This window comes from Plectropomus leopardus, chromosome 1 (genome assembly GCF_008729295.1).
Source record: "Plectropomus leopardus isolate mb chromosome 1, YSFRI_Pleo_2.0, whole genome shotgun sequence".
NCBI classification, from domain to species: Eukaryota; Metazoa; Chordata; class Actinopteri; order Perciformes; family Serranidae; genus Plectropomus; species Plectropomus leopardus.
This window is the reverse complement of record NC_056463.1, coordinates 38381211-38407154: the sequence shown is the minus strand read 5'-3', so window position 1 is coordinate 38407154 and position 25944 is coordinate 38381211. Positions and strand designations below refer to the sequence as shown.

The following is a 25944-nucleotide window of genomic DNA, read 5'->3' as shown; positions in this document are numbered from 1 at the left end:
GCATAAGACATAAACTTTTGCCAGGCTACAGATAGACCTTTTCCCAAATACTGCTGTTCAGTAATAGCTTTAAGTGCATTTGAGCCTTTGACCTCAAACCATACGGCCTTCTGTCCCCCCTGGAGGTTGCTGCTGAAATGACTGATGTTTCAATACTTCATATATAATTAGACTTAGCAGGCTTGCTGTCTGTATTCTAACAATTATTGTCGTCTGTTGGACATCACTCCATCTCTACTCGATACCTTGTGACCCTTCACAAACCCAGCTTCTAGCGAAATGTTTCTCTTTCAGGATATCACAGTTTGCCCTCATTACTCATTGACTACAAACTACATCAAAGCAGCTTTGACTGCTTCAGCGTCTTGGAGGAGGTCATGTTTAGTTTAACAAAATAACACACCTTTTCCATTTTCTTTCTGACACGCTGGCTGTTGCCTTGTTTTGTCTGGCTCTATCACAGAGGCCTGCGAGTCGCATGAGAGCCGCAGTGTGTCGTGTAGTCAGGAATTTGTTGGACTGGCTTGTTCTTCTGTTCTGTTGCTATTCCAGGCTCTGCATAATTCAAACAACATGCTGCTGGGACACTCTGAAAGAGACTGCAAGCAAACAGTGAAACGCAACCACTTCTGTGGCACGCACATAAACATAGCTGAGATGAACAAAATACATTTCAGGGAAGCCGTTATTAGATCCAGGCAGGTTTATGTAATGCTCAGCCACAAGACTGGCCTTTCCACAGAAAAATATCTTCGAAAAGAAAAACAGAAAAACAGCGCTGGTCTGTAGGAAATACAGTGAAAGCAATGGATGCCTCCGGTGTTCCAACTCCAATGTGTGACCGGTCTGACTCGGGGTTCAGTCTACAGCCTGAGCAGGGTAACATGTAATTTAACTCCTGTCCTTGTACCAGCAAACAAGCAATGGGGGAGAATCCAGTTATTCAAAAGGGTATGTCCAACTCCTCCACAGCAGGTGGAGATACAGCGTGCCTCGGGATGACATTTTTCTGTTGGCCAACCTGGAAGCTAATGTTGCCCTGGTTCCCTCATCAAAAAGCATGTTGGATTTTTCCACTGGATTTTGGGATCATTGCAGAAAACAAGGTCTGTGGTAAAACAATCATTTATGATAATTACAACTTTTGTTCAGCAAGATAATCTTCACAAATGAACACCACTTTTACGTATTTTGAAGCCTACGTGCAATCAACAGAAGTGAAAAGCTAATGTTAGGCTATAATGAACTGGGGACTATCGAGTGTGTGCATGTGCCAGTTGGGGTCCAACTGAGGCTTATACATGAAAGGGTAAATTGACCTCCAAATACATTATGGGGGTGTGTTATTTGACTTTAAGAAATTTGATTTAATCAATGAATCCATTAATCAACAGGCAGAAAAATAATCAGCGACCAATAACAACTTTGGGCTCTCAAGAACTGTCATGGGCATTTTTACTATTTGATGGCATTTTATAGACAAAATGATTCATCAATAAAGTAATCAGCAGACGAATTAGCAATGAAAACAATGGATAGCTGCAGGCCTGATTATAATAGAGTTTGTGAGAAGCTGATGTATGTTCCAGCTGCTGTGTACAGATTGTGTGTGTGTGTGTGTGTGTGTGTGGTCCACAGTGGATTTGCAGGATGTTTTGGAGGAGCAGACAGACCTGTGGCTCTGTGTTCTTCTTTAAAATACCTCCTTGATCCTTAAACTTGCTTTAACTGAATTCAGATCACACTGGCTCAGAAAAGTGCTGCTGGTGATGCTTGCTCTCCTCTGCTTGTGTGGCTACTTCTCTCTCTCACATTCCCCATCAGACTGTGACTGTGACTTTAGCTATTTCCCTCCACTTTTACAATCTTGTAAACAAAGGTCATTTACTTATTTATAGCACTCCCCTACATGCTGTTGTGATTAATTATTTTCAGTGGTGTGTCTTTTGGGAAATAGAGCATTAGAATAGAAACTGGTATGAAACAGTATCCACTTGAAAAAACTTGATTTAGACACAAATTATACAGCCCATACAACTACACAAAACGAGTCATGTATGTTAAATATCTCACAGTTCATTTGACAGCACATGTTGGACATGAGAAGGTCCAACCTGTTCACAACCTGCACAAGTGTCTCTGTACTGAGCTGAAAATGAGCCTCTGTTCACTTGTTTGCTGGGGATTTGGCCTTGTTGCAAAGTAATTATTTTTCAGTGCAGATTGTTGTCTTGGAAAAGTCTGGAAAATGTCTTGGAAAGCAGCTGTTTTAATACTCACTGCTTTGCAGTTATCATGATCAAACCCCAAAATGTACCTTTGCCCAGCATTCCTACATCAGCAGGCGGCTGAGCAGCTCTGCTCAGGGACAGTGTCGTACTTCCACTGTCCACTAAGAAGCATCAGAAGCAGCAAAATCTGTATTTGTTTGATTTTGCTAATGGAATCAGACTTTATGTTTAAGTTGAGGACATAATTCCACTACCTTACTGTTCGAGGTACCATTAATTTGACTCCATACAGAAAACAGAAGTGATGGGTGAGTCATTAGGATTACCAAGATCATGCATGTTATAGTGCTTTCAAACAAGCTCATTTTATTTCTGTTGGAAAAAAAGGAACTCAAAACAGAAATCTTTTAAACAATGTTGAGCTGAAATGGATTGGATTCCCCACAACTAAAAACATAGACCATCAAGTAAACGGCTGTTGATGTTTTTTCTGTGTGTTTTTTTAATGAAACAATATTTCATAAGAGTTTAGGTGTCGGTTGGATTCCTATGAACACCATCAGAGAACACGGGCAGCTACACCTGGCCTCAACACACTTCATTGTGCATTTATGCAAACTATATGTTCAAGTGACATTTGCACTTGGGATTTCAATTTTGCTTAATTTTAATTTCTAAATGCCGACATTTATTAGATAACTAACCAGTTGATTTTTGAGGACAATGAAAAAAAAAACGTGCAATGGCATTATGTTGCCTCAACCCGACACAGCGTTGTTAGCAATGATAAGCCAAACCGCCTGCTCCTACCAGACCTGGGTGGGGTGCATTGCAGCAAACTGAAGAGTGGCACAATTAACCTACAGACCAGTGTAACCGCTCATAAGTATTCTCTATGGTTAACTGGTTGCCGGTTAATCATTGGCATCCCTAATTTGTATGTTTCAAATGTAGCTGATATGTTGAAATTTTACCATTCTTTACGTTGAAATGTTCACTTTTATGTAGTGACAGCACTGTGGTTAATGTGCGGTTAGGTTTGGGAACAAAAAACATTTAAAAATGGTCTCCAGGGTGGCAAACAGGCATCAGCGCTTGGCTGCAAAAACTAAAAATAAGGTTGCTGTTTTCAGTCATATTATGAGTAATTAAGATATTATGCAGTTAAGCATTAGGTAAATCATCAAAGGAATTTAACATACTTAAGATCCTGCTTGGAGGACCAGATAACACCAAATTAAACAAAACTGTTGGTAAAAGTATAAGAGGTTTTACACCGTGCTTTATCATACATTTATTTCAGCCCAGCCTGAGAAAAATATGAGGTTGACCATGTGTGTACCGGAGATGATGTCATGCTGTCTCCATGGAATTCGACAGCATTGTCAGGTTGTCTAAGCAGGTTGTTCTGAGATCTGACAGCAAACATCCCAAAAACAACAATCTCATGAACAACAAACAAACATCATGCTGTTTACTGAGTCAGCCTCCAAACAGAGTCCAGCTGGCATCGTTCCTCCTCCACAGCTCATCCGCCCTGTAGCTGTCACGTTGTTTGTGATATTGACGGGTTAGCTGAACTTTTCACGCCTTAGTCACGACCAAAGGCTAAGAATTGCTTGCCAGTCTCTCAAAATGGTTGCCAATGGCAACATGGCATCCCTGTATGTTGAGCCTTGGGTCAGGGTTAGGGAAACATCATGTTCTGGCTTCAGTGACCTGTTTGGTTGCTACAAACACAGCTGGACGCATCCCGAGCTCTTATTAAAAAATACCCACTTCAGCTGGTGTGGGAGAGCGGTCTGCAGCTGTCTGCTGCTTGGCAGCCGTCTCACCGAGGAGTCACGCCATCCACCATCTCTCCTTCCCCTGATGAGAAACTCACTTCACATTTATATAATCTGATCCATGTCATCGTCAATCTGTGGTTTCCAGAAATGTACAATGCCAACATTTTTTTTTGCTGGCCTCATGGCTGCAATGGAATTCACAGGAAACTGGATGGTACTGCTTGAGCTCGCATGAAACCAAAGAGAGCACTTTAAGTCTTTGAAGAGCTGACATTTTCTCCGTAGAGGAGTGTAACGTAGTTTGTGAGAACTGTGGCCAACTTTGACATTTTGAAGCATTTCAGTGAAGGAGGAGATCATGGGAGCCATGTCACTATGTGGTGGATATTGTTTGTCGAGCAGTTGGATATGTGCTGTCTCCTGCTGTGATTGGCAGAAGCTTGCTGGTGTCGTGTCCCACTGGAGTGTAATGTGAGCTTGTCTTTGTTTTGTGTTTGTGTGCAGGTGCGGAAGCGCTCCTCTGGATCACATCTCGCTAAACCGTCTGTCGAACATGAGGAAGAGATACAGGTACAGGAACTTCTTCTTTCACCATAGCTGTCATCTGCTGTCATACCTCTCCTCCTCACCCTCAGTGTCTGGGGGACATGTCCCCGTCAGGTTCCTGTTGTTGTCTGTGACTGGGTTCTGACAGTCAGCTGATAAAGTCACTGAGAATGTGATGTGTCAGCTTTCTGTTGGCCTTTTGTTTTGTCCCCAGCTGCTCCAAGACATGAGAGGAGCTGATCAAAATGCTGATCGGCTCATTTGGGTTGCCTTCAATTATTAGATATGTTTATAGGAAATTTTTGCCCAGGGTTTTGTCTCAGGTGACAGCAGGTTGTGCTCATCCTCCAAAGGTGCATTTTAATATCCCTCCTCGACTCCTGCATCCTCCATCCTCTATCCACAGTCACTTGACCTGGAAATCAATCAAGACTAAGGGACTGAAGGACATTCCATTTACTTAAATGCACTCAGAGGACTTGAAGAGTCGAGGAGAGAGGAGGCTCTCAGAGGAGAGGGAAGTGAGGATACATGGGAGAAGCCTTCACGGAAGTCTTTTACCGACCGACATGCCCCCATGATTGCAGTTAAAGATTGGCGGCATGCAGGATCCATACTGCAGGGAAGACAGATCAGAGATTAAACTCAGCTTAATCATTTACAACTTTATGCTTTATTGTTTTCTGATTCACCATCTGGTTGAAAATCTGACCAACAGAAGAAGCCAAAACAACTGTCTTCATTGATTTGAAAGATTATTCTTTTTCATGATTGGTTATTTCCATCATTAACTTATATTATGGAATCAATAAATGTCTGAGAGAGCCTGTCTTTCAGCAAAAAACGCTTATTACAACACTGATTGTCATTTCTATTCAGTCACATTTGAGGATGATCATTCCTGTACATCAGGCCTGATGAGTTACAGAATGTCAATTTTCCCTGAAACATTTAACCTAAATAAGTTTCAATGTTGAAAAGATATCATGATCATATCCTGGGTTCTTAAGTAATGAGTTTTCAGTCAGAATATCAATAGAGACAGATGCAAATAATGAATAAATCATATAAACACAGGCTGTTCTGTAACAGGACACAGTGCAGTACAGAAACAGAAAGCAGGCTGCTCATGTGCAGGTGTTTGTTACACAGAGAGAAAACTCTGCTGCTCTGCCACTGATGACTGGATCTTTATCATACATAGTCCTACATTCTGTGTATGAGTTTGTGTGCACACATTAGAGATTTCAACAGCTGTTGATAAAGCTGACAGACAGCTGATCCAGATGTGATCAGCTGTCGGCGTCATCACAAACAGACGTCACTTCATTTGACGCTTCAGAGGAAAGGACGTCTCATTTGTCTAAAGACATGTCTCCCTTCTCTCATCCTACGAGGGAGGAGCTAAGATGCGAGGAAGAGACACGAATGAGGGAAACAGGGATGTGAGATAAGGAAATGGGATGAAGCCAAGTAATTTGAGATTGCAGCCTGACAGGAAGATCTGCATACAGGAAATAATGACTGTAGTGTTTATACATGATGGCCATGCTAACTTGTGCTCCAGACAGATCATCTCCTTTAAAAATAGTGTCAGTCTCTAGTCAACAGATTCTCAGTTTAGAGAATAAATGTACTTCATCCAACATGTTGAGCTGTAACTTTACATTAGTAATGCCACCTACCAAAGCTGTGCACTTACTTTAGCGATATATGCATCATGCATGGTTTGTTTGGATTATGTTCATACACCTGGGTGTGTCCGCTAGACACTGCCACGGCTGATAGAACACTGATTGGGGGGGGGTAATCACAGATAATATATAAAATAATTTCTCTTTGATTTGTCCAAAAACTGAAGTGATGTCCATGCCTTAGTCTAAGGTTCAAGTGTGCTGCATCAAGTTTGAAGTGCAGCGGTCACCTTAGAAATCAACAGTGGTTTATTAAGTATATTCACTTGTGAATTTACACATGCAGTCATGCTCTGCCAGCACTCCTCTCTCGCTTTAATTGAAGCAATGGTGTTGCTTACTGTTGTAATATTTTTTCATATTCTTCAGAGGCAGAAGTAGGCGGCACGCACGCTGAACGCATGATTTGACTGGTTTTATGTGGACGCACACACAGAGCCTGAGGTGTTAACAGAGATGGGTGATAACCACCTTCATGGTGCCTGTTATCTCTGACTGAGGCTGCAACCAAAGAGAATCTGGCTCTCTGGAACTTCCCTCAGATGTTGAATATCATGAAAGTGTTTCTTGAATATCTTATAATATTTAAATGGAGCCACTATGGAACATACACACTGGAGGTGTAAACAGATTTGAATACAATACCCTGATACTCTGATACTCTGATCAGGGAATGTGGTTTGAATACAAAAAACATCCAGTAATAAGAAGTAATATTCACCCCCACCCAGCACCCTTGCTCATCCTTCTGGATGAGCTTTCCCATTTTTAAAATAGGAACTTATGAAAAAAAAACAAAAATGCAAAAATTTTAATACAATGAGCAAAGATATGCTGTCTCATCTGTCTTCATAGAAACTTAAGACCAACTTTACTTTCATCTGGACCTCACATTCTACTCACAATCTCTTGTTCTTCAAGAAAAGTTATGTAATATGACCCGATGCAATTCTGACTGGAAACATCATGAACTGGCATGGTTTGTGCACGGCCCAGGACAGGAAGGCTCTACAGCGGGTGACTCAGACTGCCCAGAACATCACTGGTTCCCATCTACAGAGCATCAGTGACCTGTTTTTTTTTTTGTTTTTTTTAAATATGTTTAAAAAATAAGCCATTATGTTTTCAGGTGATGGGCTGACTAGATTTTGGTGTTCAAAGGTCAAGGTCACAGTGACCTGCATCCATCTCATTTCTTTTTTAACGCAGTATCTGATGACCATGAGCGGGTTTTCCTCAAATTTGGCACAAATGTCCACTTGGACCCAAGCATTGCAATATCTGGTGGTCAGAGGTCAAGGTCACTGTGACCTTATAAAACATGTTTTTGTTCATAACTGAAGAACCTTGCATGTTCACCTTGTCACTGTGCTGATTGTGGAGATCTTCTGTGCTGTTGGGGGGAGATGTTTGTGAAGCATCCATCTTTTCACAGACATGGATATAAACTGTATGTGCGACTTGACTGGTGCACAGAAGGTGGGATTGAAATACAGTGTTCTGTTATGTGTTTAATTTGAGTATGCAGTAAAAATCGATTATTTTGTGGTATCATGAAAGGCACTATATAAATCTGAGATATTATTTTTAGACGTATGTAGAAGGAGCAGGAACAGAAGCAGGAACAAATGTAACACAGAAAAAGAAAAAGACTTCTGATATAAACCCTGCACATTTCCTGTTTGGCGTTACACCCTTCATGTACAGGAGGTAAAGGCTCTTGTTTTTTAAAAGCAGTTACAGGAACAGAGAGATGAAGCAGACAGTTTTGAGTATTAAATGTCTGAAATAACTGGTACTGTTGAGTCCTTTCACAGCTCAGCTTCTAACATGTTGTTATCTCTGTGTGTGTGTGTGTGTGTGCATGTGTGTGTGTGTAATGGACAGGAATGGTCTTGGACCCTCTAAAGAAGGAGAGGCTCAGTACTCTGTGGTGCATTGCACAGGCTACATCAAAGCGTGGCCTCCTGCAGGTAAACAAACACACTCACTCATACATATCCTGAACTGGATGCTCTCGTCTCCATCCCTGCTTAACCCAAACTTCACCTCACTGCATGAGTCCCTGGCCAGAATGAGTGTAACGTAAAGCAGCTGTGGGCTCTGCACAGCTCTGGATCAGGAGCTGGATTCAGCCCCAGATCCACAGCAGCCTGTGTGCTTCTTGTATCCCATCCAGAGTGTGTGAGTGGAACGTCAGGATTCAGGGCAGCTTCTTTGTTCTCTTTTGATGTAAGACCATGCTGCATCCCATGAGCCTGTGCTCACATACAAGGCATAGAGAAGAGGTTTTTTTTAATTATTTTGGGGGGCTTTTGCCATGTTATTAGATAGTTCAACTGGAGATAGACAATAAAGAGAGATGATGACACACAGCACACTCCACCAGGTGAGCTAATGCCCTGCAAAGCAAACATTTAATACTGTGTCTTTGTCTGTAATTGGCTGCAGGAGAGTTTGTATAGACTGTCCTGTGGCTGATGAATAGCCCAGCTGACAGTTCACATATTTGTTGGATCAACAAGCCTGTATGTGGAGTGTGTCCCACCTACCAGGGCCTGCCTGGGAACTCCAGGTGTTCCTGTTACTCCACTCCTCTCTCTGCTCCAGTCTCGATACCCTCAGGAAATGGGATCATACAGCTCAGCATATCTGCAAGTTTTTCTTTTCCAAATAAACCATTTCCAGTTGTAGCTTTTTGCTTTATTGCCGCTTTTAAGGCCCTGTCTGCAAGTACACAAATACACTGAGAATGGATATTTTCCCTCTCTGTTTCCAAAAAATATTCTGTCCACATATTTTACAAAATATCTCTGTCCGCACTTGTCAGCAAAAACAACACCGAACACTAGCTGTGTTCAGCGCTCTGCCCTGGCCACAAAGGTGGTAAAGTGTTCAGGCTAATGTTACCTTTAGACCTACTGCAGATCTCATTACTGATACCACAACTGAGGAGCTCACTCAAGGATACAAGTGACGCTCTGGATATGCAAATGATTTCCTGTAACTCCTTAATCAAAGACAATCCCACTCTGAAAAATATACCACCGTCTGCTGGCTCAACCAGGTCTGATCCAAAACTGTCATTTCTGGACGACTTTAAAGAGGAACTAAACTTCCTACGTTTGGCTGGAGTGCATCCTCTCTGGAATATGAAAAAAAGTCTCAAAATGGGCAGAGCTGGGAAGGGGGCTAAGACAAGCCCAGTCACTCAATGGTAAAATAAAAAGACTGCACTTGTATGGCGCTTCTCTAGTCATTCAACCACTCATAGCGCATTGACACTACATGTCACATTCACACATTCACACACTGTTGCCCAAGGACAACAACATGTTGACTGGAGGAGTGGGGGATCAGACCACTGATTTTTCCCATAAGTGGACGAGCCGCTCTATCCCTGACCCACAGCTGCCTCAATCATACCACTCGTTGATCCACATCTCTTCCCTGCTCCCCTCACACACACAAAGTAGTCAGGTGGTTAGAGGGCATTGACAGGGGGCTCGGTTGTTGATGAAAGCAGCCTCCAGCTAACAGCATCAGCCAATAACAGAATTTTGTTGCAAAATCAGGTTTCAACCTTTAGAGAGCAGTCACTGTGTATATTTATACACATTCTGTAGAATTTCAATATTTTGCATTCACATGTCAGGAGTTGGACCTGGATCAACCAACTACACTAATAAAATACCCATATTTATCTCTTTGTTACTGAGAAATTGGTTAGTTTGTTGGTTAGTTTAGTTACTGTAAACCACAGATACTTCGGTGGAATAGATAACACAGGGTGCAGCAGATGTAGTCATCAGACCAAGCAGTTCAAACAAACCAGTAGCTGACCCTTGTTATTATAAGTTGCATGTGGATGCAAACAGAGTTGTCAGAGAGCTCCATTGTTGTCTAAAAGATAGGGATGCATTGAAATTTTGGGCCACAACAATAACAACAATACTCATGTTTAAAAATAATAAGCCGACACTGATGTTTATCTCTTGCTGTTTATTTAGTTTTTGTCATAATTTATTCCCCTTCTGTGCCAGGGAATCCAAGAAATCCTCATTATAAAGGAAAAAAACTGAACACTACCTTTAAATGAGCATAAAGTCAATCATAAGCATTTCTAATACAACCTTTAACATAAACTTCTTTCACATTAAAAGCCTTGTTATTACATATATCATACTTCCCTCTTTAATATCTACTTTATATTACATTATAAAAGATTACAATGAACACATCATAAGAATGTTGGACTAGTCACCGCTACAAAAATTTTAGGAGACATCAGGGAGTCACACAGGGTGCACAGGGTGACATGTTCCTTCATCACAGTGAAAGCACACACTGTAGTTCATTTTGACTTAGTCCCACATTGATTGGGATCTCACATCCTGGTCCCAGAAATAACTCACTACCTTCACTGAGAGTAGTCTAGAACCAATGCATTTCCTCCTGTTTGAGAAACATTTACTAATAACCACAGTGACCAGCTGTTTTAGGAAATTACGAAGGCTTTTTTAAGATTGAAACTATGCCGACTTTCAATATTTGCATTTCAGAAGGAGCCAATGGGCTTGGGGCAAAGAATCCCAGACAGGGAAGGGTAATCAGAGAGTACTGAGAGACAGAACAACACATTGTATAAGATAGAAAAAGGCAGAATTACCCACTGTGCTATTTACTAATGTCAAATGAGATGAAAAGTTATTGATCAGAAATATTAGATTCTATATATTTACTTGTTATAAACTGTTCTGTATGTAAGGCGATCTTAGCCTCATACCTTTTATCAGTACAACTGAAGTATGCATTGGTCCTGAGGTACACCAGTTCTTAGAACACAAGTAACCACAGAGGCACTTTCTAACTTCAGCACACACACATACACACGCACGCGCACACACACACACACACATATTGTAGTGTTCACAGAGACAGGGATTGGAAACATTTCCAATGCCTTTGTGTCAAACAAGTGTTTTCACCACTTAACCTCACTGTCACACAGCTCTTTACTTTTTGAACTGAACAGCATCAAGTAACACACAACTGAATGTCCTCTTAGAACTTTGATGTGAGCTTCGAATATTTCTCAAGTATAACACAAACACACACAGACACTATTTGAAATCACTGACACATGGTTTACTTCCTTGCACTAAAAATAGTCCTTTGGAATGTTCTGGACACAATGCTGCTGGCAGTCATCAGGCGAGACACACGCACTCATAAACTGCAGATGGATAACAAGAGAGAGACACGCGTTGCAGACACAGATGCGTCGCACATTGAGCAGCAGATGCATCGCACATTGAGCACCCATACAGACGCTGTTGATTAACCTGTGTTAGAGGAGAGGATTGGAGACATGAATGAAGTCATGGATTTGTTTTTATGTAAAGTGAAGCTGATGGAGGCTCATCTCCTAACTTTATGTTTAACTGCCAATGTTATCTGGAAGGAATTTCAGCAAAACAGTCTGCTCTGTGATAACTGCATATTAAATAGCACCCAGATCTATCTGGTGGTGATTACAGACTTTTTATATGTTCTTCAACACTCTTCCCTGTGGCCTTTAAGAGATTGTTTGGGATTTTTGAAGTGGGGCTGTATGAGATACCTATACTATGTATAGTCAGTAAGCTCAGTTTGTCAGTTCGTGCTCCCTGTTTGCAGAAACAGATGGGACTCGCACCCCAAAGCTCAGCATTACACTGCTGTATAAAGGGGTTGATATCAAAATGTATTTTAGCCAGTTTAAAAAATGCCTACCTAGAAAAAATCTATATCAGTGTTTTCAATGCTTTACCTCTGCATCGCACAACCCTTTCTTTTGGTGCTACATTTTTTCAACCATAACTTCTTTATTCCTGCGTAAACGGCCAGCCAAGCTGCGCACAGGTCAACTGTTTGAGTTAAACCTTTAGCAGTTTATGGAGGGAACAACCAATACCAGAAAATAAGTAAACTGAGTGACAGGCACAATGAAATGCCATCTACTGTGGATACAGAGTTCTAAAGTATTTAAGAACTGTTCCAGAGGGGGACTGAACAGGCCGAAAAAGAGACAGGGAGGAAACGTGTGTGGAAACTGTGAAAGCATGAGCTTACTGTGGACTGTAAACACAGAGAGCTGCTGCTGCTTGGACTTGCTCACAACATGACCTCCGGATCTTTCTGATTCAGAAGATGTCAGCACTTTGGTTCATTTATTTGGAGGTATTTAGTGTAATTTGACCTGATGGTTGGGGACAGCAGTGTTGTTTATTTGACGGGGGTTTTATATAATCCTCTTGAGAGAAATTTTCACTGCAAACACAGAGTTGTCTGTCAGGTGGAGTCTTGATGTCTATATTCAGTGGAATTGGCCACACCAGTTTTCATTTCTTTCTTTGAACTGCCTGGAAAAAAAAACAACCAAAAAACAAAACCACAAGCATGTGAAATCTTTAGAAAAGTAAGGTTTCATTTCACTTGGATCGAGAAACAGTCGGTAACAGCACTTTCAGATTCAAACAGCTAACCTGTGGTGTACTACAGTGCATGGCTCCATTTGGCTTCAGCGTAGGAATACAGAAATTATTAGGTTGAGAAAAAGTGGTGCCAAAGAAAAGGGCTGTGTGACACCTGCCACCCTTTCTGGGCATGATGTCAGGAGGGCTTGAGCACCAAGAAAATAGCAGGACCAGACAGTGGGCGTGTCCTCAAACTGGGGGCCATCGGTGTTAAGCACTAGTGTAGAGGAGGTGTGACTGCCATTCTGAACTACCTGGTGTCTGCATATGAGGAAGTCCAGTATCCATTTGCAGAGTGTTGTACTGAAGCCAAGAGTGTTGAGTTTTCTAATCAGCTTCATTGGAGAGATTGTGTTGAACGCTGAGCTGAAGTCAACAAACAGCATCCTAATGTAGCTGTTCTTATTATCCAGCTGAGTGAAGACTGTGTGAAGAGTAGTAGATATGGCGTCCTCTGTGGATCTGTTGGTTCTGAAAGCATACTGGTGAGGGTCAAGGCTGGCAGGGATGTTGTCTTTGATGTGCTGGAGTTTCCAGAAGCACCCCATCAGGATGGGGGTAAGAGTCATTAAGACTAGACACAGCAGACTTTTTAGGTACAGGAACGATGATGGCTGTCTTGAGGCAGGAGGGAACAGTCTCTTTTGAGAGTAAGATGTTAAAAATGTCAGTTATAACATTAACAAGCTGATCAGCACAAGCTTTCAGTAGGCATCCTGGAATATTATCTGGGCCGGCAGCCTTGTTTGCATTCACTCTCAGCAGTTTTCTCACATCTGCTGTGGTCACTGAGAGTGACCGGTCCTCTGGAGGCTGAGTAGACTTCACAGCTGAATCCCTATTGAGGAGATCAAAGCGAGCGTAAAATGTGTTCAGCTTGTCCGGCAGCGTGGCCTCACATATGATGGGGGCGCTCTTACTTCTGTAGGCTGTGACATTTTGAATCGCCTGCCACATATCTGTAGTGCTGTTGCTGTTGAGGTCTCTCTCCAGTCTCTGCTGGTGTCTCCTCTTTGCTTTCTTGATGCCAGCTCTCAGTTGTGCTCTGGCGATGATGTATGCTTCCTTGTCACCTGACTGAAAGGCAACTTTTTTTGCTCTGAGAAGTGCCTTCACCTCCTCATTCACCATATCATAAACACATTTGCTGATATATGATGTCACAGAAGATGCATATTCTTCAAGACTGATGTTATTATCTTGAGTGGCAGCATCTTTAAACATTTGCCAGTCTGTGCACTCAAAACAGCCCTGTAGAGCTGCTGTACATTCATCTGTCCACACTTTAACAGTTCTAACTGTTGATTTGACCGTTTTTATCAGCTGACAATATGTTGGCAGAAGGAGCAGAGAAATATGATCTGACAGACTAAAGTGAGGGCGTGGGAGAGCTTTGTAGCTGTCAGGAATATTTGTATACACATGGTCCAGGATATTTCTTCCTCTGGTGGGGATCTGGACATGCTGGTGGAACTCAGGTAATACAAATTTGAGGTCTGTTTGATTAAAATCACCAGCTACTATGAAAATTCCACCCGGTTGCTTGATGATGTTGCTGCTGATGGCATCATACAATTCCTGTAGTGCATTTTGTAGAAATAGTGCACTGTGTAGAAGTAGAGGACCTGACCCGCTGGTCTTAGGACAACAATCTACTCCTGGGCGTCAGCAAGACTGAGGAGATGATAGTGGACTTTGGGAAGAAGCAACAAAGAACTACACCCCTCTTAAAATCAGTGGGTTCTTGGTGGAGAGAGTGGACAGCTTCAAATACCTTGGTGTCCACATCACTGAGACTCTCTACTGACTCAGTGTGAGACAGGAAAGGCAGAGTCTATTTTACCTGAGACACCTGAAAGAGTTCTGGGTATCCCCTCAAATGAGGAATTTCTACGCCTGCACCATCAAGAGTGTCTGGTACAGAAACAGCACTGAACAGGACCACATGGCCCTCCTAAGAGTGGTTCATTCAGCTGGACACACTATAGGTGCTGCTCTAACTGCATGAAAGATGTTAACAGTAGGTGCTGCAAACACAAGGCCATGAGAAGCAGGAGATCCCCTGCACTCATGAGGTTTTCTTAAAAAATTGTACTGAGAAATCACTGCTTTATGTCATGATGCCAGATGAATCAGTCAACTGGGTGGCATGGGCAGAATCCATGGTCTGGATCCAGGTAAGACTAAATATGTATGTGACATATTGAAATGACAGTTGTAACATGCTAAATCTAACATACCTTATTTTATATGAGCTGCCTGATCCAAATATTGAAATGAAGGTTCTGGTTCAGAATTATAAAACTGATATGCTTACACAGTACAGCCTCTAGAACTAAACAGTCTTCAGTGTCTCAGTTTGTGTCCAGCTCAGATTGCACTCAAATCTACATGTTTCAAGCCAATAGCCTGCATCATCGAACACTTTATAGAAGTTGAGAAGTCCGCTTCTGTTAACTCTAAATAGACTAATGACTGTCAGCCATGTGTCAGATAAGACAATATGATGAAGTAGGGACAAACAGGCATAAAATCACACATATGTACCAGAAAATAAAGATAATAAGATTCAGTAAAATAAACATAGAAGTTATCTAGAGCAATTACGATGAGCTTATGACCAGACAGCACATGTAATTAACACCTATTAAGCTACAAATGCAGGATTTTGAGGACCCTTGCCTTTAATATGCTAGCAATCTTCTTTGTTGCCTTTTGCTGGCATGATACTGGTGGGAGAACTGTATGTTGCATCAAGACATGGGAATGTTATTTGAGTCCTATTCCCAGTCCTTTGTCATGCTGGAGAAAAACCTCAGGCTTAACCCATCCTAATTCCACACTAGGGGTAATAACTCTCGGGTACACACATACACTCTCTCTCTCTCTCTCACACACACACACACACACACACACACACATATATACATATATATATATGTAGATATGTGTGTGTGTGTGTGTGTGTGTGTGTGTGAGAGAGAGAGAGAGGTGTGTGTGTGTATGTGTGTGTGTGTGTGTGTGTGTATGTATGGGCATGGCCATATATGGGCAGTGGGCATGTCAGGCAGTAGATTACCTGCCAGTACTGCAAAGTTCATGTAGCAGATGGAAAGTTAAGTGGTTACACTTATTGAGAAATGTGTTTGCCTCTTTGTTTACTGACTTTCTCTCTCTCTGTCTTTCTGTTTTTCCTCAGGTATGACTATACCAGAAGAAGAAGACACAGAGGCAGGTCAGACTGGAAAGTACTGCCTGGTGGCCATTGGCAGACTGCAGTGTGTGTGTGTGTGTGTGTGTGTGTGTGTGTGTGTGTGTGTGTGTGTGTGTGTGTGTGTGTGTGCGCGTGTGCGCGTGTGCGTGCATGCATGCGTGCATGCAGTCCATCGTCAAGGGGTAATAGTCTCAGTCTCGAATTAATGGTTTTAAATATTGTCCATTAAATACTTTTTTAATGAATGTGGTTTTAATATGCTCTGCATTTAGTGCGTGCGTGTTAACATTTTCTAAGACAGTCTGGCCTTCATCATTTGTGCATACGCATGGTCTGAGGCAGATCTAAATTTGTTTGCAGAGTACGAAAAAAATTCAGGTGAGAAAATGGTGTGAGTGTACGCACTGTTTGTGATTGAGATTTTTTTGTTGACAAAAAAATAAACAAATAAAAGTAGCACAATACAGTGCAAGAAAGAGGTAGGTGAGAGAGCTTGCAGGATAAGAGAGAGGGTTGAGTTTATCTGGTTCCTGAAATTATTGGATCAAAAAAAGCTTTAAGTAAGTGTGAGAGGACCAGTCTGCCTTTGTGGCATGTAGCGGAATGCAGTACTTGAAATATGAGATTAAATGGTGACAGTAATTATCTGCAGTGATTTTGTTTTCATGGGGCAGCAAAAAGTCATATTCATCGTTGTGAAATGCAAACAACAGCCCATAATAATACACGCTGAACAAGAAGTAGTAGACACAAAGAAGATTTCTAATATTTAAAGCAGGCCAAGACCTGATAAAGGTGAAAGAAATATATATATATATATATATATATAAATTAAGAGACAGAGTGAATATTTTTGACTTGTTGGATGATGAAAAAACTCCTGTGAATATTTAATGGGTAAACAGTGTCACAAACTGAGCCTCAGCACCAAATGTGCAGCATGAATGCACTGGTTTCCACTAAAAGTCAGTCATAAATGTTTTGTTCTTAATCTGGTTGTCTGCTGCAGTCCACTGACTCTACAGCGTGCAGCTTCAGTGAGCTGGCACTATGTTTCTGTCGACAGCAGCTACCCAAACAGAGGCAGACATGTCAGTGTGTGCAGTTGTGGAGCCTTGGACTGAGTTTGGATACTTGTGATGTCAGAGGAGAACAGAGTCAACACTAACTCACTGTGTAAAACAGAAGTGTGATTGTGCTTTCACTCCAACTCTCCACTTCCCTTCCTGAATATCTTGGTTCCTATGCTGAACGATGTATCTTCAATATGTGTGTGCCCCCCTCAGGTGACCAGCTCTCCAGTCTCCATGGACATGAACGGCCTGTCTGTGCCCACAGAGTTCCTGTCACGTCACAACTCGGATGGTGTCATCACGTTCGTCGACCCGCGCTGCATCAACGTCATTGGTTATCAGCCTCAGGTCAGCTAAGAGAATTAAAGGGACTTTGTGTGGTTAATGTCACCAAAATTCTTAATGGAGATAGGAGTGATATCTGTTTTCAGTTTCATGAAAGGGGAATTAGTCATGCAATATATTCATGAACTGAGCAGCACTGGCTTTTCATGAGCTTTTAAGAGTGTTTTCCTTATTTAGGTGGTTTATGGATTTGCTTCAGCTACAGAGCGAACAAGGCCATCATTTTAATCAGGCTTGCATTAGATCATATGATACATTTCCATATTCTCCAGTTTGTTTGTTTTTCATAAATATTTGATCATATTTTAATGTCTATTGATGCAAACTCAACAAATCCTCCATGTTTACCTGTTGTCTTAATAAATTTAGTTTACCTGCATATAATGTACATTTCCACATCATTTCCATGGCATCACTTTTTCATTTCAAACAAAATTAGATTGTATTTCTTCAGTAAATGCAGTTAGTTACAGTGTGAGTGCCATGCTCCAACAGTTTGACAGATAATTACAACAGGGCAGGGCTTAGCGAAGGGTCAAACACTCATTTTTAATTGCCTTGAGCAATAACCTTAAAATTATTTACTCAGGCTCTGTTGCAATACAGTAACAACGCAATGTGTCTCAGATGGACTGCTCATGTTCTGGCTGAGAGGCAAATTCCCTGATATATGCTGCCTCAGGCAGATGATACACAGCAGAGCCGAGATCAGCTTAGTAGAGAGCAGGATGGCAGAAAGAGGTGAGGCCAGCAGAGAATACCAGTAATGTTCTCCAGAGTTAAAATAATCAAACTATATACCGTCCTCTGTGATGGGATTTACAGCTGGATATTATGCACCTCACCAAAGGAGAACACATGAGCGAGCCGAAAAACAACAAGCTGCATTTTATAGCTGCATGCATCACAAGAATAATACATAAATAATAACGCAGGGATGATGTTTTTTTGAAGGCTAATGCGAAAATTAATTAATTCCCATGGTTCTCTGGGCAAAAAGCCAAATGGATATTTCTGTATGATTTTAGATTATCACTGAAAATAAGCTAAGTTTGTTAAGCAAGATAATCTTCACAAATGAACAACACTTTTATGATTTTTAAAGCGTAAATGCAATATGCATAAGTGTAAAGCTACATGTCACCACTACAGCCAGGCTATAAAGTTGTGTTGAGCGTGATGACGTTTTGTAGTCTCATTTGGTCACTTGCCTTTTTTAAGATAACTAAAAGCTTTAAAATTCCCAATGCAGAACAAAATGTGAGAATTTCTTCTCCTTGTTTTTATCCAGCAGACCTTATACCAGGCATGTCACCAATGACCTTTTGACATCAAGATGAGCAAAGCAGGAGTGCAAAAACGCTTACTCATTCAGATTTAGGACACATTCCTGCACCACTCAATTGACACAAAATCCTTTTATTTAATGTATTTTATTACATACTCTGTTAACAGTAGGACATCATCATAGCAACATACCATCATGCGTGTTTTGTTTTGCTGTCCTGCTTTTAGTTTGTTTTTTCTGTATCATCCACTGTCTGCTCAGATCCATGTTAATGCAGCATCAGCCACAGTTTGTGTTATCAGTTATCTTGTCACTGTGTGACTAGGATGAGAGGCATGTGTGGCCTGCACTGGGACATGCAACACATTCCTGTCTCCAGTCAGCTTGTGATGTTGTTGAGTCCTTCTCCCTTTACTCAACATGAAACCATGTAGAAGAAATCAGACTCAAAGGGTTCTATTTCTGTTACATTCTCATTCATATCTAAAGCATTCTGTGGGGTGGGGATAATTAAACTCTTGCAGACCCTTTTTTCTGTCACTGCACCATGTTTATCTTAATTTTCAAATGAAAAAGCTAGCTTTCAGTATCACCTGTCGTATAACATCTGTACTAACCTCTCAGATTTAAGGAAAAAGGTGTTTGTATCACTTTCCCACCTCAACTAACCTTTGTGTATTATCTTGACTTGTGATTCAGTTTGTTTCAAACACTTAAAAAAAGAAAAAACACCATGTGGACACAGGCCCTTACTCTGTGAAATTATTCTTAATACCTTATACACTCAAAGTGATATATATATATTTTAAATGTAGCTATAACATGTTCTGCTGTTGCCCCCGTCTACAGCAGTACAGTGCTTAGCTTGTGTGGCGGTACTCCTGCCTGCCTCTCCAAACTGGGAGTGTGCTGATGACATCCCCTGTAGCTGATACAGAGTGATGTTTACATGATGTCAGAACATGGATGAATTCAACTTTATCAGTCTAAATGACAGAGATTGTTGTGTTTGGATGGCCAGACTTATTGGATGGTATTGATATTTTTGGTCTTTTAGCATCTTACAGGAACAAGATGACATAACGCCGGTATCAGCATCCCTTTCCAGGCTTCCTGTATGTTTAAGGATTGATTTTAAGATGTTATTGCTTGTTTTTAGGGCTTTAAATGGTCTGGTGCCACCTTATCTTGCAGAATTCTTGTTTCTTCACAGCCCAGTTAGAGCACTGAGGTCCACTGATCAGATGCTCCTGGATGTTACCAGAGGCAGACATAGAATCAGAGGTGACCCAGCCTTTGCAGTGGCTGCCCCTAAGCTCTGGAATAGCCTGCCTATAAAAACTGCTCAGACCATAGAAACCTTTAAGTCACTGCTGTAAACTCACCTCCTCTCCTTGTCATACGATGATCTGCGCAATTTCCTTAACGGACTTCATCCTCCGCTGTTCTGCAATCTGTTCTCTGTCATGTTCCTTGTTTCCTGTTGTTCTGTCTCATTATATTGTGCCTGTTCAGCACTTTTGTCAGCTGTTTTTAAATGTGCTCTACAGATAAAGTTTGACTTAACTATTACACTGACTAAAGATGAGTACCTTGTTCAGCCCCACTTCACAAAATCTGAACTATCCCTTTAAGAACTGTTGTTTAATACCACTTTATTTAATAGGTAACAGGCTGCTACGTATTTATTTAGTAAAACAAACTATTTCATGAGGATTAACCCCTGTTAACTGACTGTCATGGTGTCCCCTAGGACTTGCTGGGGAAAGATATTCTGGAGTTCTGCCATCCTGAGGACCAAAGTCACCTGAGAGAAAGTTTCCAACAGGTAGGACAGTAGCTGCTCACTGGATCTCAAGCTTTCTGTTGTGAGTGGTGAAAATAACTACAGTGGAGATCATAGGGTTACAACTTGAATAACTTTCACACAGGTGCTTTAACTGGCTGAGGTTTCATGCACAGTGTAGCTGTCGTATAGGTGGGCGATAAATCAATTGTCTCGTTTTTTTTAGCCACCAGCATGAGACTCGCTTCTGCGTTTGGTTTTTCCCTCTCTCTCCTACAGCTCTCTGCCTCTCACAGAAACACACACAAAGCACAACTATGACTTGTAAATCCTATGAATATGTGAACTGCAGAGCTTTTAGTTTGTTTGCAGTTTACAGAGAAAAAATCATCAGGTTTAACTGCGGTAACAGTCTAACTTAAGGAGAGGTAGTGGTGTGAGCAGGTGAGGCTCTGTGTTTTTCTATCTGCAGAGCTCCTATCACAACTATTTAGTCACATTTTGCAATCACGGAGCACCAGAGCGAATTGAGAATCTTTGCAGTCTATGAACTGGAGAGCTTTAGTTGTTTCCAGCACACAGTGGCTGAATCCTCATGCCATCATTAGAGTTTAACTTTCTGCTAACACTAACATTCAACTGATGATTAGAAGTTTCAAGTCCACAGCAAAAACATCAACACTTCCTGCCCCGAGATGGTCCCTTAAAATAAAGGTACCATGGGTTCCTCTCTGAATTTAATTATAACAATACTTTATTTGATGTTAGAATAACAATACTTAATTTAACTTTATACTTAACTTTATTTAACATTATAACCGTATTTTATTAAACTCTATTATAACAGTAGTTTATACAACTTTATTTTATAGCCGTAGCTACTTATTTGTATCTGCAGTTCATTTAACAATTTTGTATTTTAGTAGTTTACAGTAGATCAAAGGGGATTTCAAAATATCAAGATATATATTGTGTATCGCAATATGCCCATAAATATTGTGAAATTCTTTTAAAGCCGTATCGCCCAGCCCTAAGCTTTTGTTACCTCTACAACTTGCCATGTTTTCTCCACTCCATATCCCACCATGCCATAAATGACAGAAAAACACTGTATGAGAGTGTTTATGTTATTTAGTGAAGATGTGAGCACTTGTTTTAGCTCAGTGTCACATCCTGAGTAATAGAAATCATTTTTAATTAGTCCAACATGTCTAAAACTTCAGACTGACATGTAACATTTAAACTGATTATTAAACATTATGTGCAATAAACATTTTAGTGGAACTGCTCAAACAGTTGTGTTTCTGCTATGAGCAACACAGTTAAAATGAAGCTGTTTTGCTGATGAATAGGGGATAATCTGGGGCCCCTCTCACTACATGCCAGAAAAACAGATCAAATTAACCCGATAACCAAGTCAAATACCCCCAATAACCACATCAAAGGAACAAGATAAACATAAAAAACAGATAACCAGATCAAGTAAAAACAATAACTAGATCAAATAAACCAGATAACTAGAGATGCTGTTATATAAGAAGCACCCTTATACGTATAACATTTTCGCCATCCTGCAGGTTTGATTCTGATATTTGAATGAGAGGGCAAAAACCTGTTCAGAGAAACAACTGACAGTGCATATAAACAGTACGTTTAGATTGTCCCAAGTAACAAACTCATTTCCAAACAGGGTTTTGATTCGGACAGACAGTAAATCTTGGATTAGACTGGATCAGTGAGGCTCTATCAGAGGGAGGACACAGGTTTGTTGAAGAGAACCTGACAGTGAGCACATTCAGCCCGTTCTCATTCCCAACTTGTAAAACAGCACAGCTTTGACATTGCTTTTGGTGTAAGATTGCACCGCCAAAAGCCAAAAGCCAAAAGCCAAAAGCATTAAACAACACTGGACGTATCAGCTGAGAAAGTGTCAGGGACAAAACCGCTCATGGTGTTATTATACGTAGCCAGATGACCAGATGGTACCTGCCACCTCCACATAAAATGCTGCCGGATGGCGACAGTGTAATATAAAGAGCATGACAGCGCCTCTAGTTATCTGGTTTATTTGATGTGGTTATTGTGTTTACTTGATCTGGTTATCTGTTTTTGTGTTGGTATTGTTTCGTTTATCTTGTTCCTTTGATCTGTTTATGGGGGGTATTTGACTTGGTTATCAGGTTTATTTGATCTGTTTTTCTGTTATGTAGTGAGAGAGGCCCTAGATTATCCCCAGTTCATCAGCAAAGCAGCTTTATCCTGACTGTGTTTCTCATAGCTGAACCGAACAAGAGAAACATTTTCCTTTCCTCCCTGTGTGCTCTGTGTTGGCTGCCCTCTGTGTGGACTGAAAAGTTCTCCATATCTGAGATCAACTGCTCTGGCTGTCCTCAGCAGTTAGTTTCAAAGTCACTGAAGTTCCCTGAAACACTGGGAAGAAGTGCAGTGTTTTCATTCCTCAGATTGAGAGTCAGCATCGGCTCAGAGCAAGGAAAAGAGAAAAAGGAAAAAGAAAGAACGGTCATGAGTCAGTGACAGCGTCCAGGGAGCCAGACTTTGTTGTTCTATTGGAGTCAACGGGGCAGGCAAATCACACTATAACCATCATATCCTTGTTGTTTTAACTTTGACTGAAAAATCCTTTCACCAGATTGAAAAACAAACATTACGTGATGCTTACCCATGTTTTTTTATTTAAATGTGCATGTTTGTTTTCCTTGTTATTGGTCTTCAAAAAGATCATGGCTCTGTTTAGCAGGAAGGTCAGGACTATAGTATTGGTACCAGCAGTCTGCCGCACAGAGCACAGCTCAACTGAAAACGAGTTTAAAGGGCTCTTCAAACAGCTGCTAATTACACTCTGATTGTTAAACTCAGTTGTTGAACTGAATTGGATAAAATGTTTCCCCTTTGTTCTCGGCTCAGAGAAGACTGTTGCGCTAAAATGGGTTAATGCAGACTTGATGATATCATGGCTAATTGAAGGTTGCACTCCCTTCGTGTAACTCTTCAGTCTCAGTTCATCACAACTGTCTCCAAATGTGTGTGTGAAAACTGTAATGGTATGAACTGTTGTCAAAGCAGTTTGAATCTCTGTGACTGTTTTCGCCTTCAAACCCAGCTCGGTCATTAAGATGCTTTACAGACAGGAATATAACGAGCGGTTTTCTGTCCTCTGCAGGTGGTGAAATTGAAGGGTCAGGTTCTGTCTGTGATGTATCGTTTTCGAATGAAGAACAGGGAGTGGATGCTGATCCGAACCAGTAGCTTCACCTTCCAGAACCCGTACTCTGATGAGATAGAGTACATCATCTGCACCAACACCAACGTCAAGTAGGTTCCTCACACACACACCCTGCCCCCCACCCCCCAGTCTAATACAACATTACCGATACAAATACATTAGGCATTTCTAAAGGATTATTTAGTAATATTCAGTAATTGACTATTTTCTTTATATACATATGGCTATACTTTGTCTTTGATACCTGAACATACTACTATGTCTGCACAATGGATGACAACTATGAGTATCATGTATCATGTATTGTGGCGATGTTGTGACAGTACATGAGATGTTTGTAATGCAGTGGCATGCAGAGGTGTTTGGCAGTAGGGGGCAGTGGTGTCACTGTTGCGTGCATACATTGAGTGAGTGGTGTGACAGCCTCTGCCCAATCTACTCGTGTATGTGCTGCATCAGCACACCTTATGTTGTCTCCCAGAGGAGCTGTTTGCAGCGTCCAGCTGTGGAGCGGCAGGGCCTAGTGTTCCACAGGAGAGAAAAGTCCCAGCAGCCAGCATGGCACTCTCTCTTTCAGCACCTTTACACTACTGGTGTCACTGACTTAACACACCTCATACCCAAATCTTTTCTTAACCATAATAATGAACCTGACAAATATGGAGCTGGTCAGTTTTGTACCTGTCTTTGTCAAGCAATCTAGTTATAACATTTGTAGATTTATTCAAAAATATGCATTTGTAGTTCTATGGCATATGGTAACATGTTTTGACTTTGCCTTTTTGTGCTTATGCCTCCATGCTGGCGATAGCTGGGGCCAGAGGCTTTTTGTTGTCAGGTTGTCCATCCGTCCGTCCCATTCTCGGAACTTAATATCTCAAGATCAACGTACTTCACATTTAGCGCAAACATCCATTTGAACTCATGGATAAACTGATTCGATTTTGGTGGTCAAAGGTCAAGGTCACTATGGCCTTGCATCTGTCTCATTATGCGTTATGTCATGAAAGATTTGAGGGAATTTCTTCAAATTTCAGATTCAGTTGGACTCAGTGATGAGCCAATCACAATTTGGTGTTTAAAAGTCAAGGTCACTGTGACCTTGCATCTGTTTTATTCATTTGTTTTATTTATTTATAAATGCAATCTGTCTTGTGAGTTTCCTTAAATTTGGCAGAAACATCCACTTGAACTGGAGAATGAACAGACTAGGATCTGTGCTGTTGGGGGGAAGTTGTGTGCTTTATGAGCTCTTTATGACACTGGAGAAAACAAACACAACCGCTGATGAGATTTTGGTGGTCATAGGTCAAAGGTCAAGGTGCCTATGACCTCCTCTGTCTCAATCTTGTGAACGCAATATCTCAAGAACACCTTGAGAATTTTTTTTTCAAAATTGCCACAAACATTCACTTGGACTCAAGGATGAGCTGATTAGAATTTAGTGGTCAAAGGTCAAATGTCAAGGCCACTGTGACCTCAACTGCCTCAATCTTGTGAAAGTGATATCTCACAAACACCCTGAAGGAATTTCTTTAATTTTGGTACTGATACACGGAGGCATACGACCATGTGGCAGTGTTTCTGGTTTATCTTGTTGGAGAAATGACCTGATCTGAAACGTTTCTGAAACTTGGGTTTATTGTGGTGTCAGTGCCATCTTCAGTGTCTCTGCTTCAACAGCACAACATTCAGCATCAACACAGATTATATCTATTATAAATGAGTAATGTTACTCATGGTCTTAGAGTGAATTAAAATGAAGGTAGGTTTAATTTAGTAGCGCTGTGTATCGTGTCAGTGTGAGGTGCTGATGGTGTGTGTGTGGTATTTTGCAGGCAGCTGCAGCAGCAGCAGCAAGCAGAGCTGGAGGTTCACCAGAGAGATGGACTGACTGCCTATGATCTTTCCCAGGTAACCTGATTCTTTACAGTCACTTCAGGAATCCACTTCACTGGTCAGAAAAATGCCTCTGGACTCTATGGAATTTTAGTCAAAATAATTGGACATGACTACCAGATAATCATGTATTACTGTATAGCAGCAGTTCATGTAACATAACACACAGAACATAACTGTCTTCATTCTCCTGTGTGGTGTTGTGCCTTTTATTTGCATTACACATCAATATTATGTTAAGGACACACTCCTGCAGGGCCAGTGTTCCTCGGGTGTATCAGGAGAGGAGGTCCTCGCTGGCAAGAAAATCTCAGTG

At 41.2% G+C, this 25944-nt stretch overlaps 1 protein-coding gene across 3 annotated transcripts in view; it reads left to right on the top strand.

The window, feature by feature from the left end:
* Positions 1 to 25944, top strand: part of arnt2 (aryl-hydrocarbon receptor nuclear translocator 2) — a 74889-nt gene that overhangs the window by 41983 nt on the left and 6962 nt on the right. For 2 of the 3 annotated variants that reach the window (XM_042484767.1, XM_042484751.1), the window contains 7 exons: positions 4526 to 4591; positions 8149 to 8234; positions 15979 to 16055; positions 17277 to 17414; positions 20453 to 20527; positions 23667 to 23818; positions 25568 to 25643. In XM_042484767.1, the coding sequence (XP_042340701.1) occupies positions 4526 to 4591; positions 8149 to 8234; positions 15979 to 16055; positions 17277 to 17414; positions 20453 to 20527; positions 23667 to 23818; positions 25568 to 25643 (670 nt within the window). Of the gene's footprint in view, positions 1 to 4525; positions 4592 to 8148; positions 8235 to 15978; positions 16059 to 17276; positions 17415 to 20452; positions 20528 to 23666; positions 23819 to 25567; positions 25644 to 25944 lie in introns of all 3 variants that reach the window. The other variant, XM_042484759.1, reaches the window with a different exon arrangement.